The 15,100-nt window shown below is 40.9% G+C and overlaps 1 protein-coding gene across 3 annotated transcripts in view; it reads left to right on the forward strand.

Annotated features, from left to right (window-relative positions):
* SAMD13 (sterile alpha motif domain containing 13) overlaps positions 1-4,698 on the forward strand; it is a 37,772-nt gene extending 33,074 nt beyond the window's left edge. For all 3 annotated transcript variants that reach the window (XM_020795030.3, XM_072997881.2, XM_072997883.2), the window contains exon 4: positions 2,952-4,698. In XM_020795030.3, the coding sequence (XP_020650689.1) occupies positions 2,952-3,095 (144 nt within the window). In that variant the 3' untranslated portion in view covers positions 3,096-4,698. The remainder of the gene's footprint in view (positions 1-2,951) is intronic.
* The last annotated feature ends 10,402 nt before the right edge of the window (positions 4,699-15,100 follow it).

Here is a 15,100-nt window from a genome sequence, read left to right on the forward strand (position 1 = left end):
CCCGACCGTACTTTTGGCCTTGCCATGAAACCTGCTGCTGGAGAGCATTTTTTAAAAAATTATGAGGATAATTATGAGGACTGTAATGATTATAACAATAATACATTGTTATAATGACAGTAATCATCACAACCATAATAATTTAATAAAAATTCTGCTCCAGCAGGGAAGTCTGCCTATAAGTTAGTTTTCTTTTCAGCCCATCACTCAGCACAGTGCAGATTCTAATGGGTTGAAAGTTGTGGGTAGGATTAATGGTTAAGGTTACAGGTAGAAGGAAAGAAAGTCTTATGTATTTCCTGACTGTAATGGAAGAAATTTCAGCTTATTCCCAATGGGATCAAAAAACGGACAACTAGAGCATGTCATTTCTGCCTTGTTTCATCATAGTGGGCTGTTGAAAAATGGCATGAGATGTTCCTTGTCCCCATATATCGGCTGCTGTAAAGAAGTAACCATGGTATAAACAATTAGATTTGCTAACACTATATTGTCACCTACAGCAATGTATTTGGCAAGTGGTTGAAATCTGGGGAAATAGTTTTCAAAATGTTTAGGTAACAAATAATATTGATGGATTTGATCAGAGAGAACAGGCAGTGACAGATGTTTTATTCGTATACTAGATGTATAGAGTCCTAAATTAGCCTACCTCAGAGACTACTTGATGCCACATAACAATAACAAGTTAACACGTACAAGATTCCAGGGTCATCTTAATCATGCATGATTTTTGCACATATGTACAAGATTCCAATGTTGTCTTTATCATGCATGATTTTTGCACAGCATAGCATATGCAGCTGTTGAAGTTAATTGAAAATATATAATATAAGTATGGCTAATCAACTTGTATCAAGAACACTGTGAGGCTCCCAAGATGGAGGCCATGTTAGGAGTGCCGTCACTCCCAAAGAGCACCCACCACACACAGACATCCCCCCCGCCATCCCCACCGCGACGGGAAGAGAAAGGTGTGGAGACCCCTGATTGGGGAAAGGAAAGCGTTGGATCCCTTACCCTAAATAAGGGGGTAGACACCCATGACCTGGAGGAGGTCATGAAAGAGTTAAGAATCACCCGGGAACCGGGGCGAGTTCGGGTGGGAAACCGAGGGGAGGAGATTGAAGCGGGGATAGGGGATATAAGGGGAGGACCAAGAGATATTCCGGGCGGTTGGGAATGGGTGTGGATGGAGGACCCCTGGACCCATAAGTGGGAACAAGTCCGGGTTCCTCATGAAGAGGCAGAGAAACGCCGGCAACTTGGATTGAAACCCCGACCCTCTTATTGGGGGGAAACGGAAGCTAAGGAGTGGAGGAGAAAACTCCGTGAAGAAAGAGAAGCTGTCGCCAGAGAACTTAAAAGAAAGAAACAATGGCATATCGCCGAGCTGAGGAAGCTGGGGGGTTACCCGGCCCTTGGGGTACAGATGGAGGAGAGGGATCCTCCTGGGATGGCTGGAGTGGCGACGAGGAGACACTGCCCTTGATCTCCCTGGAAGAAGCTTTGGACCCTGGACTGGGATCTGTGCCGCCTACAACAGGCCCCTGGAATCCAGAGACGACGAACCCTTTTGTAAATAGTTTGTGGACACCATTGAAACCAAGTCATGTGTTACAAGAATCCCTGAACCCCTTTGTAGGGGGAAACCCAGTTGATGTTAATGTGGAAATAAATGCAGAACCTTTTGATTTACCGCCAATGCCTCGTCCGTTTATAGGGGAGAAAACAGCCCATCCCAACAAACCCTCACAAGCACTAAGTTGTGTTTTAATATTAGCTGATGTCGCAGTTTTGTTTATGGAAGTTGGGAATGAAGAGAAAAAAACTATATGCTATTTACAGGTGTCTATCAAAAGAGTGGGCAATCGCCAGAGGTCTTGGGATCACATATGTTGATCCTGGGACCTTGATGAATTGGTGCCATGACCCCCAACCCACCCCATAAACAGTTTCTTTCGAAAACTAGATTTTAAACTGGAAAACTCAAATGTGCCCTCTAGTGGGAAACTTTTTTCTTCTAAAGTGATAATGTTGGGAATGATAAGTGATAATGTTAGTAATGATAGTAAACACATGCTCTTGCTGGGCATACCGTGGTTAGACACTTCATACAGTCCAATTTCTGTGCTCTTCCATAATTCCCATGATCAACCTCTTTTTGGGACTTAGTTCCACCCAGTTGAGAGGAAAAGGAAACACAACTCTTAGTGTTATTGCTGGCCCATATAACTACAGTAGCCTATTGGATCCTTAATGATGAGCTACAAACTGTTCCAGTTGTGTGGCTGTCTCTCTTTTTCCCTTCAGGTTTGTGTCTTCTCTCTGCCAGAGCTTGAAAGTAATTAAGTTAAGCATAATTTGTTACCCCAATTCCCTGCAAGTTTCAGCAACAAATTAAAAATGTATTGTTGTAATCATTAACATTCTAAATATCAATGATTTACCGATTCTTATTACATTAACTTGCTATGGTTCTTCCCAACTGATGGAAATGGTGTTTTGAGATTTAATAGATTAACAAATTAATTACAGAATTAATTTTCTGAGCATTTAAGATTTTTAAAAACATTTTATATGGATTGGGTTACTGTTATTGACAAGCTGTAAAGGAAAAGCTTTAATCAAGGATGCTGTACTTGCTAAATTTCTTGTAGTATATGTTTAAAATGTACTTTTTTTCACGGACTTTTCTAATACTATAAAGTAATACATTTTATTGGCTTTTTAACTATTGGAATGTATTGTGTTTTTAAGTGGGTTTGTCTTTTCAATACATTGTAAGTCACCTTGAGTACTTTGAGAGAAAAGTAAAATATAAATAAAATGAATGAAGAAGAAATCACACTTCTTTAGCAATTTAACCTGAATATGTTAACACCATCACTAATATTTCTAAGCTCTGCTCTGTGTTTTCCTTACATGTTTATTTATTTGTTTCTGCCTAGGAAATTGATGGGAAGTCTTTACTACTGATGACAAGGAACGATGTGTTGACGGGACTTTCATTAAAACTGGGGCCTGCACTGAAGATCTATGAATATCACGTAAAACCCCTTCAGACACAGCATCTCAAGAACAGTTCTCTATAGTGAATTGCCCAGATGGAACTGTATAGTGTTTCTTCAATTCAGTGTAAATAGACAGCATTGATTTCATGCTGATAGGACTTCGTAAAAAAAGACAGCGTAAAGAATTAAAAACCAAATGGCACTGATATAGAAACAAATATATATATTTATATATATCCTATTGGATAGCTTTAGCAATATGCTGTATGGTGATTACTGTACTGATGAGGGAATCAAATCTTTATGCAGGGATGTGACCAGCTAAGTATTCTTTCTTCAGTGGCTGTATTGAAAAACTAAGGTAAGTTAAAAGAGAGGAATTGCTGTCAAAGCAAGATAAAAAGGGATTTTTTTTAAAACAAATGCTGTTTAAAAGATAAGTATGCTGTCCACTATGAAATTCTCACAGCACTGCCCTCGTGCTCCTGCAGAATCCTCACTCATGTCAGTGGTGCCTGAGAAGAATTTCAACATTGGGTTTCACCTTCATTTTGGAGCATGCTGCCTGGGGTTGGTTCTGCAAAAGTTGATCCTGGTTTTTCGACCTTCAACTCAAGGTGGTGTTCTTTCTTAACCTTAGGAAGAAGAAGTTTTGATGTTGTGGAAATCACTCCCTTTTGTTTTGCCAACAGTTCCTACTTTTGACCTCATTACAGTTCATTCATAGCCTATTACGCTCTTAAGAAGTGGTGCCTGGTGCCAGGCCAGCATCTTTTGAGAGCAAAAGAAACAGCCCCACAGAGGCAGTGATGCTGTGAAATTTCTGCTGTTGCTCCTAGATTGTGCTTAATGTTCTTTGACGTTTACAGGACCTTTTGGGGAAAGTAGTTTTTTAACATTTTGTTGCTTTGTGAGACAAAGTTTGTTTTATTGTTCTAAGATATAACTTATTTGTTAACGGTTTTGCTCCAGAAGTATAAAAAATGGTAAATATGCATATTTTTTAAAAAATATTTTGTGTTTTGTGGTGATGTAAGAAACTGTATGCTATATGAGCTGAACACTTGTTTTTTGAAAAGCTAACGACGCTGTGAATGCTGAAAAGTTTAACAAATGCTGTGAATCGTTCAAGGAAGATACTCTCATTCAATCTGTTTTGACCAGTTCCTCTTTTAATCTGCAAATTTCTTATGTCAACAAGGTTGTTGCTTCTATTTCATTCAATTTGCTATTGAGCTTTTCTTTGGAAATTTTTGTCTTTTGTTGCATACCTTGTATTCCAATACAGAAGATGACCCTTAAATACAGTTGGAAGGTCCTCTATTCCTTTTCACAACTGTGACATGCAGAATTTGAAGAGGGATGTTGTGTTGGATGGGGTGTAGCTTCTCTTCTGAAAAAAGTTGTCTTGAGAATTTCTGCTCTGGAGAAGGTCCTCCACCAGAAGACATTAGCAGCCTCATATTTTGATTCACCCGTAGATTTATCAAAACGTTTTGACCTGTGGAACACAAGAAGCATCTGTCATCGATTAGTATTCAAATTAACAGGCAATATGACTGAAAGAGCAGTGCATGGTCTCAGTTACGATGTGTGGTATGTGTATGTTGGAGAGGAGGTGTCTATTACCTCTCCATTGTTTCTCTGTCCCAGTTCTGTCAACTCTTGAATGATGGAAGCCCCCCAAGATCTCAAGGATTATACCTGGCATTTTGTGTTTCAAAACATAACATCTGCCAATTTTGCACACATTTCATCACTCATATTCACATCCAAGGTGGGCAAATTGGCTTATATTGCTATACTGTATTCTACAAGTATTTTCTCTGTCTCTATTTTTTCACGAGTACCCATGCAACTCACACTATTGGATTCTGTGTTAATGTTTTTTATACATTACATGTACATGCTTGGCAAAATTACACAAATACACACACCTGGACTAAAATAAATTCAGATATGATCAGTTCATTACTTAACTTTTCCCCTGCAGACTAAAAAGGGGCAATGTGTTGTATCATTTTTAGATAAATTAGTCACTTGTACATTCTAAAAAGGGTCAAATCCTCAGAATTTTAAATGTTTTCCTTCGAAATGAAGAAGACCAACCTCAGTTTCCATAATGATGCGAATTGCCTTATTGTCAGAAGGCAATTTTAACTTTGTTTGTGGTCTTTAAATGAGGAGGAATGAAATGCTTTTGAATGATATAGCTTTCACTTAAATCAGCCATTTTAGGTGACAGGTAGAAGTGTGTTTTTTTCTTAGATTTTCTTCTTTATTCAACCTTCTATTCTAATATGTACTTTCTTTTAAAAAAATACACAGGCTTGAAGTGTTATATAAGTTCCCATGCCAGAGACAAAAAACCCTTAGGCCATGGCATGTACCAACTAGCTAGCTATTTACTATCAAATAGGTGTGATCCCAGCTCATTATTATGAGTTGCGTTTCCTTTCACTTCTAGTTTGGTGGGGAGACTGACATTCGCAGTCGCAAGAAATGGCTTCTTCAGCTTAAAAGCAAGTATGTCCGGAGCCATCATGTCTACCATTCCCTCACTAAAGCATACAGATGCGGTGCTTGTGGCAAGAGACCTGTCTGTCTCAGGTAATCCTTCAAAGGAAATGTAACAGAGGGCCGCTACAAGCACATCTTCTTATAAAAGGAGTTTGGCAGCAAAAGAGGTTTGACGTATTAGTTGTTAGGGGAAGCTACTATCTGGATACTGCACAGACAGAGTTTTGTTGAATCCTGTCAGATTTATGTCTGTGGTGGTGGTGGCAGTGAGCAAGTTGGGGGCCAAGGCCTGACTCGGGCAGCTCTAATGTCAGGCACAGAGTGAGAAACTTTATGTATATGAGGGTGGGTTGCCTACTTAGGCAGCAGGCAGCAACAGGATCATGTATAAAATATTTGCAACTGAATACCCAAATGGGGCCTGTAACCACTGTAACTGGAGTGAGATGCTCCTGTTTACTGTTCCAGCTGTGCCTTCTTTCAAGATACTCAGTTCCACTGCTGCCACCACCCTGGTTTTCCATTGCTGTGTTCCTCTTCCATGCTCAGCCTACATTAATTTCCTGCCTCGTCCTGCTTGGTCCTCTGTGGGTTGATTGGAAGGAGCGAGAGCTATTGACTTTCCTTAAAAGAGGCGGTAGTTCTGCAGTGTTGGTCTGCCTCGCACACAAACACGTGTATATCCTAGCTTATATCATGGGATTTATTTTAGGACAAAAGATAGGGAAATTATTCATGTGGCTCCTTTAAATCCTGTAGGAAGGAGTATGAGTACATGAATGTTGGAGTCTCAAAGCACACATATAATGCACCTGCAGGCTCATCTCAGCAATTTTTTTCTTTGCTAGGAAGGTATGAGAGCCTTGTCTCTGTAGCCCCCTCCATGTTTATCTGGATACAGACTTCTCTTACTGGTACCTGTGGCATGGTTTGCCTGAGGAGGGGCATGGGAAGGGGTTTTTCTCAGGACACAAGAAGTGCCATTAAGGCCATAATGGCCATGGATGGTCAAACTCTGCAATAAACAGTGGTTGCCCGTGGCAAGAGTGATGTAAAAGTATAGACTCTGTCTCGACACAGTGCAGCGCTTTGTTAGCACACACATTTCCATGTACTTGGGGGAAACTAATATTTTGTTCCCAGTGACATTTGTGGAAAAGAAACTTTCTAGTAATCCCAGTCACTGGAGTAAGAATAGCACATAGACTGCCACTGAGAACCAAGGCTGATCCTTATACTGCACTGTTGTCTTGGATATTGTTTCTTGGCCATTCTATTCAAATGTAAAATTTGGAATTGGTGTGCAGATACTATTTGCAGAATGCACCTCATGATAATGGGAGCTGATAGTTTAGTAGCTAAGGGCCTCATTATGACACTGATTACATATTTTTTCCATACTGAGTGACATGACTCGGGGAGCCACATATGATATCTATGAATACAAAAATCTATTATATTTATCTTAACTTTTATGTAATTTGCCCACAAAAGTTATGCCTCTTACGTAGCAGTGCAACAGGATTTCGGCCAGTGTATGATGGGAGCCTAGGAGAATGTGTATCAGGGAGTTACAGATTTGAACCTCGTGTCTAAAATCACCTTTTTATCTGCTGTGGTGCTAGGCAAGACACTCTTTCAACTGAATTTTTCACTTGTCTGCAATACAGAGGCTCATAATACTGATATACCAAACACAGTTGCTGTAAGGGTTTGAATACTTCAAACTGCTATGCAGATTTTGTTGTTAGGCAGCAGGTGTAGATCCTGAGGGAGGCCTGTATTTTGTGGAGACTAGAGCCAGTATGCATATATACAAAAGGGTGGAGTTCAAAGGAAAGAATTAAACCAGATAAACTTGTGTTAAATGGCTACTACATTTAACACATGTTTAGCTGTGAAACATGTGTTTCACATACACTCATTTCAGGCCATTATATGTAAATATGGCTCCAAGCAGCACCTTGTTACTAACACAGACGTCCACTGAAATGAATGGGTTTAAGCATGTATTTACCCAGTCTGGTTGGCAGTTGAGTTAGCAGCTGCTAGATCTGCAGCTGCACTCACTGACCCAGTGAACTCTTGAGCAGAAGCTCATGGACTGGGTGAGTTGTTTAGTTAGAGTCCTAACAGTTCTTAAGAACCATTCATTCTTTCATTCCTTTTGTGCATTTGTATACTGCCCAACTTGGTGCTGTGCTCTACTCAGGATGGTTAACGACAAGCATAACCCTCATTAATGTAATCTGCCCGACCCACAAGATCATCCCAGTCGAGGCTCCTTTTGGTGGCCACCCCGAGGGAGGCCCATAAATCCTCTACAAGAGGTAGGGCCTTCTTTGCCGTGGCTCCAACTTTATAGAACCAGCTTCCGGAGGAGCTCAGCCTAGTCCCTTCCCTGTGGACTTTTAGGAAGCAATTAAAGATACTGCTTTTCAGGGAGGCTTTCCACACCGCCCCCCCTTTTTCTTTCCCCTCCTCTTCTTCTCTCCCCTCTTTTCATCCATCCACTCTGGGATTAGTTGGTGCTATCTCGTTTTTTTTAGGGTTCTTGCTATTGGCTTTAATATCTCTATTTTTATCTTGGGTTCCTATTTTATTAGTTGTAACCCACCCAGAGTAGTGCTGTGACAGTAATGGGAGCGAGATAGATAGATAGATAGATAGATAGATAGATAGATAGATAGATAGATAGATAGATAGATAGATAGATAGATAGATAGATAGATAGATAGATAGATAGATAGATAGATAGATAGATAGATAAGCATAAACAATACATCCTGCCTGCAATCCCATACACTCTGATGACAAAATAGACACACTAAAAATTAAATAACAAGAAAACTAAGAATGCCTCAAACAACTAATGATGATGGAAGGGCAAAGTAAAATCAAATCCTGCTGTTATCATAGGGAACGATGTCTTACTGTACACTTACTGTACAGTATTTGAAAAGCTCAGTTTTCAGTAATCTTTTGAATGTAATCAAAGAAAGGACCTGATGGTTCTCCGGGGGGGGGGCTGTTCCATAAGAATGGGGCCACCGCTGAGAAGGCTCGATTTTTAGTAACAACCATCTGTGCCTCTGACTTGAGAAGACCAGGCGGGATGAGCAGAATGTCTTAAGTGGAGGCGTCCCAACATGTCATGAAGCCTCACACTGTTGAAGGCTTTGTACCAGCACCTTGAATCTGGATCAGAGAGGCACACAGAACCAATGCAGACGAACTACAAATGGCAAAATAAAAACTTCCTTCTGCCTGAAATCAGGCTAGCTGCCACATGTTGCACCTGCTGCAGTCTCCAAGTCAGGCCCAAAGACAGCCCCATGGAGAGTGTTACAGTAGTCAGTCCTTGAGCTCACCAGCACAGCTGGTTGAGGACTGATCTGGACACAGCAGAATTCTGTTGTTTCCATGAAAGGGCTGAGTCTCAAATAACCCCCTCAAAAGTCAAACTCAATCCCAGACAGAGGGAATGAATCCATCCAGCTCAGGCAGATGCCTCCTGAACTAGTCCAGGGGGCACCCCAAACACTGGATCTCTGTCTTATCCATCTTTCTCTGGTTCCACACAAACGACAAATACATTCTCTTGTGGGAAGGAATATCTGCTGTGGATAATGGGCTTTCTTCTGATCTCTGAGTTTCCATGTCAGCAGGCTGCGTGGGAAAGCTGACAGAGGGGTTAAAGACACTAACCCAGTATTCAACATCTTTCTAAATGATGTGGATCAACGAGCAGAGGAGATACTCATTAAATTTGGAGAGAACATCAAACGGGAGGGGGGGTAATTTATACTTCCAAAGAGAAAATACGGTTTCAGGATGACATTAATAAATAAAGAACAGAGCCAATATAAACAATGAGTTTCAAAAGGGGGAAATGTAAAGCTCTGTTTGGGCAGGAAAACTGAGATGCAGAGATATACATTGGGTGACAACTAGCTTGGCGGTAGTAGATGTGAAAAGGACCTAGGGATCTGAATACATTATAAATTCAACATGAGAAAACAATGAGATAGGACAACAACAATAACAAGCAAATGCAATTCTAACCTGGATCAACAGAAGGGTAGCTTTCAGGTCAAGCAAAGTTATAGTAACATTCCATTTTGCTTTGGTCAGACTACACCTGAAATATTGTATCCAGTTTTGGGCACCACTGTTTAAGAAGGGCATTGGCAAACTGGAATATGCCAAAAGGACGATGGCTATTGGTTAAGGAAACCAAGTCCTATGAATAACAATTGAGGGAGCTGGATATATTTAACTCAGAGATTATGAAGAACCATCTCAGAATATTTGAAGGGTTGCCACGTAAAAGATAATGCAAGCTCATTTTCTCTGGACTGCAAGACTTCAATGGATTCAGAAGATGAGAAAGGAGGAACTTTCTGACAGTAAGAGCTGGACAACAGTGGAAAGAACTGCCTCAATAGGTGGGCTCTCCCTTTTTCGAGTTTTTTAAACAGAAGTTGGGTGGGCATCTCTCCGAAATACTTTAGCTGTAGATGTCTTGCTCCTTCATGGATTGGCTTTAATGACACTCCTTCTGGCTCTACATTTCTGAAATTCTGGGAACAAGATTAAAACTACTGTATGCCAGTATGCAACTATACCTATGCCAATAGTTCCACTTTACCTTGCTTGCAAGGATAGGATTTTATGTTCATACAGTATCATCCCTAGGTAAGATGTCAAAAGTAGAAGAGGATATTCTAAGGCTACTAGCTGATTCCAGGTGCACCATAAGACATCTCAGCAGAAACTATACCTGTGTGCCACTAATGTACTCATAAAATATGTTTTTGGGACATGTAAGACCTTTTAACAATGGTGGTAGTTTTAAAGATTTCTCATTGCTGTTGTTGCTACTGAAGTTGTTGGGATTAGTGATGATGAGAGGGCAGGTTGAGGGCTGTGTCAATGTCTGTAATTCTCTGAGGAACTCATACAATGTTTGCACAATCCGTTTTGCACCTAGGGCTAGACTTGGCTGCAATAACTGGCAGGGGCAGAAAAGCTAGCATTAGTCCAAGATGCTTTGCGGAATATCCTTTGATCTCTTTAGAACAAGGGTCAGGGAACTTTTTTACCTTTTATCCCCCCCCCCAAAAAAAATTTATATAAGCCAACATTGCCCCCTTGATTTGAAAGGAAGGAAATGATACAGTATTTGATGAAGCCACCCTTTTTCCCTCCTTAATTCAAGCCTTGCCTGTTCTTTTCATAGTTTTGAGTCAGTCTCTCTCTCTCACACACACACACAGACACACACACACCTCCCTCCCTCCACCCTTTTCCTGCCTTAATTCAAGCCTTGCCTGTTCCTTTTTTCATAGTTTTGAGTCAGTCTCTCTCTCTCTCTCTCTCTCTCTCTCTCTCTCTCTCTCACACACACACACACACACACATCCACCCACCCACCCTCCATCCATCCATTTTCTACATACATTTTCTACATACATTTAAATAAGCTTGATGAAGCCGTGGGTCTCTCGCACCTTCCTTCCCCTTGTTAACTTGATCCTTTCCCGCCTCCTGCTTGCTTGCAGTCATTTCCGGAGGAAGCAGTCATTCACAAGCTGCCCCCCAATTGATTTATTCCCCGGGGCTATTCAACAGCTGTAACCAATCAAGCAGGCTTATCTCTGATCTCTGAAAGAGCGGAGGATTTACAAGTGCCCTGCCGCAACCAAAGAAGTAACAGGGAGAGGTGGCTTACAATTTGAGGTTTGGCTGCAGGGGGTGGGAGGGAGGGGGTAGCACTCTGCTCATTAGCCCCAGGATTTTCACTTTTACCCCATTTGGATTAATTTACCTCTGTTCTCCGACCACTGCTTTAGAATGTTTCCAGCTAGGTGGAATCCTGCATAATTGCTCAAAAAGTCTCAGCAGCAGTTTGAAAGTATGGGTTATGATTTCTTAGCATTTGACAATTCTTCCTATACCATAGAATGTCCTATGACCGGAGTTAGAGAAGGGCAAAATAGTACCTAATGCTTCTACGGAGCCCACAACTGTTGGCATTTTCTTTGCAGAGTCACATGCTGTGTAATTCCAGTAACTGGGAGGGACTTTTCTAGGCTGAGCTGATTATGTATCCAGCACTAACCAATCTTACCTTCCAGCCTCAAATTCAGAGACAGTTTTTCTCAGCAGCAGGGTGTTTGCTGTTGATATGTTCAGTTGGTTGCTAACTTTTGTATGCAACAAAGAAAGCAACATACACAAGTCTGTAATGTCAAGTAACTATAAGTAAATATTTTTTTTATTTCTCCTGCAAATTTCTCAGAGTGAGTTATTGAGACTTTAAGTTCTATTAAATGAGAAAAGAGTGGACTGTCTGTGGAAGCTGTTCTTCTCTACAGAGCTCTGTGTATCAAATGGAGAATTTTACCAGAAAAACAAAACTCTGCAGCAGTAACTATACCAGTTCTATCACTGATCACGGCATACATGAACATCTCACAGCAAATATCTCGTGTTGCATCAATCTTTCAAAAAGTCTTTCTTAATGTTAACATATTTCACTCTTTCTCTCTTCCTCTTCCCTGCATGGTAAAGGACTTGTGGGAATGGGCAAGGTATATGTACTGAACTCCTAGGAAATCTGGCACAAAACAAATAGAACAGTGGCCAGAATTCTATAACTGTTTGTATAAAGTGTGTGTAACTGGCCTCAGGCAATTGCAGCTAATTGTCAAGGTGCTAGGGCCTGTCTTGCTCATATACCTAGTTATGCACTAAGTTACACAACCAAGATATGCCATGGCACCCTCATTCATGAGCTCCCATTAGCTATGGTAAGTTACTGAAACACCAGTAAGATTTTGGCCAGTACATCTGACCTTCCTGGAAACATTATGCCAATTTTTCACTTAGTGAGGAGGGAGGCAGAACAGAAAGGGCTAGTGTACAAAGCAGTGAGAGAACAGAATGGACACAGTTTTGGAGGAACAAGAAGCAATATGTAACAGTATTCTACGTAAGCAGATTGCCAGATTTGTCCCTCACTGACCAAAATCCTGTTGCTTAGTGTAGTAAAACACATTAGAGTAAGTCCACTTGGAATTTGGTGAGTCAACTCCTTCATAAGTGCATTACATCAAATGGGCCTCCTTGCGTTGTGACTTACTATGCTAACACAATTAGGTCTATTTGTATCAATAGGATGTACAGAGGATTTGTCTCACTAAATCCCCATTGTTCTGTGATCTTACTCTAGTATGATTTACTATCCTAAGCAACAGGATTTGGCTGCTCTTTAATAAAACATGTTGAAAGTTCTTGCCTGAACATTGCGAACATTTCAGACTTAACCCATGAATACCCAGCTGACAGGCACTGGCCCCTATTTCTGGTGATAGCATTTTTTTTTTGCACCAACATTTCAACATACCAGTTCAATTCCTAGTTGTGGTTTTCAACTCTGCACTAACTGAGTATTAGAACAAAACAGTCCACAGACTTGTATAATAATATGTATAGTTTCATATTCCATTCAACAAACAGATTGAAGTTGTTTCACGCATAAAAGGATATAGAGAAACCTTACAGTCCCTCAAAGGCATGCTAAAGAAACCGGGCATCTACAATCCCTCTAGCATAACAAGTAGATCTCCAGTTGGAAGAGAAGGTATGATAAAGAACTAAATATGCTAAGCTACTTTGCCAACTTCTGCACAAATCTGTGACAGGTACCATGTGGCATGAAGAGATTGATTTTTTTTTAACGTAGCCTTTCAAAGATAGGATAGGCTTGAAGGGTTCCACTAGAAGTCTTCTTGTTTAGTCAAAGCTACCTTCAGATATTTCCCGCTAAACCAGCCTTCCCCCAAACTGATGCCCTCCAACTGTTCTTTGGACTGTATAGCCCCATTAGTCCCAGGTCGCACGGTCAATTATGAAGGCTCACAGAGCTAAAGTCTAAAGGATTGGGAGGACTGAGGAAAGTCATGCTACTATGTAGATTTGCTTGTGTGATGGAGATGTTCCTTAGCTGCAAAGCAACTAAATTTTCTGAAGAGGTGAATTTACAGAGGGGGAAAGAGATACCCATTCATAAGAAGGACCAATGATGTCATTTCATTTTTTTTCCTTCCATGTTATGCACAACACTCTCAATGTAAGAGTTGCCTTTGGTCTTATGTGTTATAGGTCCATTCCCACTACCACTACCCTATTCTATGAATCAAGCAAAGTCTTGGCAGAGAAAGGGGAATTCTGTGCTCTTTGGTGGAGAACACGTTATTGCTTACAGTTCAGGCAAATGGAGGCCAAAGAACATAATATAGTAGTGCCTCGCTAGACGATGATAATCCGTTCCACTGAAATTGCTGTTTAGCGAAATCATTGTCTAGCGAAAAGCATTTCCCCATTGGAATGCATTGAAACCTGTTTAATGCGTTCCAATGGGGAAGAATTGTCATTGTCTAGTGAAGATCGGCCATAGGAAAGCCGCTTTGCGAACCGCCGATCAGCTGTTTAAATCGCTGTCTTGCAAAGCTTAGGTCCCGAAACCACCTGTTTTGTGAGTGCGGAGGAAGCTGTCAAAATCATCATCTAGCAAAAATCAGTTTGCAAAGCAGGGACCCAACATTGTCCAGCGAAATTCCCCCATAGGAATCACTGTTTTGCGAATCGCTATAGCGATTGCAAAAAGCCAATGTCTAGCGAAAAAACTGTCATGCAGGGTAACTGTCTAGCGAGGCACCACTGTACAAAAGACAGGAGAAACCCAGAGCTCAAGTGGAATTAAAATTTGTGTTTATTAGCCCTACCTCCAATTTCTTTTTTTCTAGTTTTATAGTATCATTTTCCATGTGATTAATAATGTGTTACTGTCATTTAAGGGAAACTGAAGCACAAAAAAAGGTTATAGATTTTTTTCCAGTTTTTTATTTTTTATTTGGGTGATATATACTGTATAGGATTTATCAAAGTGTTTAGGACAGACGGCCAGTTTGAGGATAAGTGAATGAAGTTCGATCAGGATGTGGATTTGCAATTCAGGCTGCAATTAAATCACACAGGCATTTGTTTGATAAGTTTAATACCCAAGTAATAGCTTGCTGGATAGTTCAGTGAGTTGGGCATCTGTCTGCGGAGCCAGAGGTCGAAAGTTCAGTTTCTCGCTATGTATTCCAGAAGAGCCAGTTTGTGTGACCTTTGGAAAGCTGCCCAGTCCCGGGATGCCCCCGGAAGAAGGGAATAGTAAACCACTTCTGCGTACTTTCTGTCTAAAAGCGCCTGAAAAGTACTGCCATAAGTCAGAACTGACTTGACGGCACACAATTCTTATTAATAGATTCTCCCCAGAGGATTGGTGCTGGGCTCTGTAGTTCGCTTCTGGAAGCTTGGTGTACGTAAAGTGTGAGGAAAGAGGTATGTTTTTCTTGCTCTGTTGCAACATCAGAAGCTAGACTGAGACCCAGTGGCTGAAGAGGCATCCAGCAACGTCCTAGGAAGAATGCGTCTCCTCTGAATGAAAGTTCTCTGCCCAAATAAAGCAGTCATTTTCATGCATAATTGTGAGATTCCCTTGATCAGAACTT

This window comes from Pogona vitticeps, chromosome 4 (genome assembly GCF_051106095.1).
Source record: "Pogona vitticeps strain Pit_001003342236 chromosome 4, PviZW2.1, whole genome shotgun sequence".
NCBI classification, from domain to species: domain Eukaryota; kingdom Metazoa; phylum Chordata; class Lepidosauria; order Squamata; family Agamidae; genus Pogona; species Pogona vitticeps.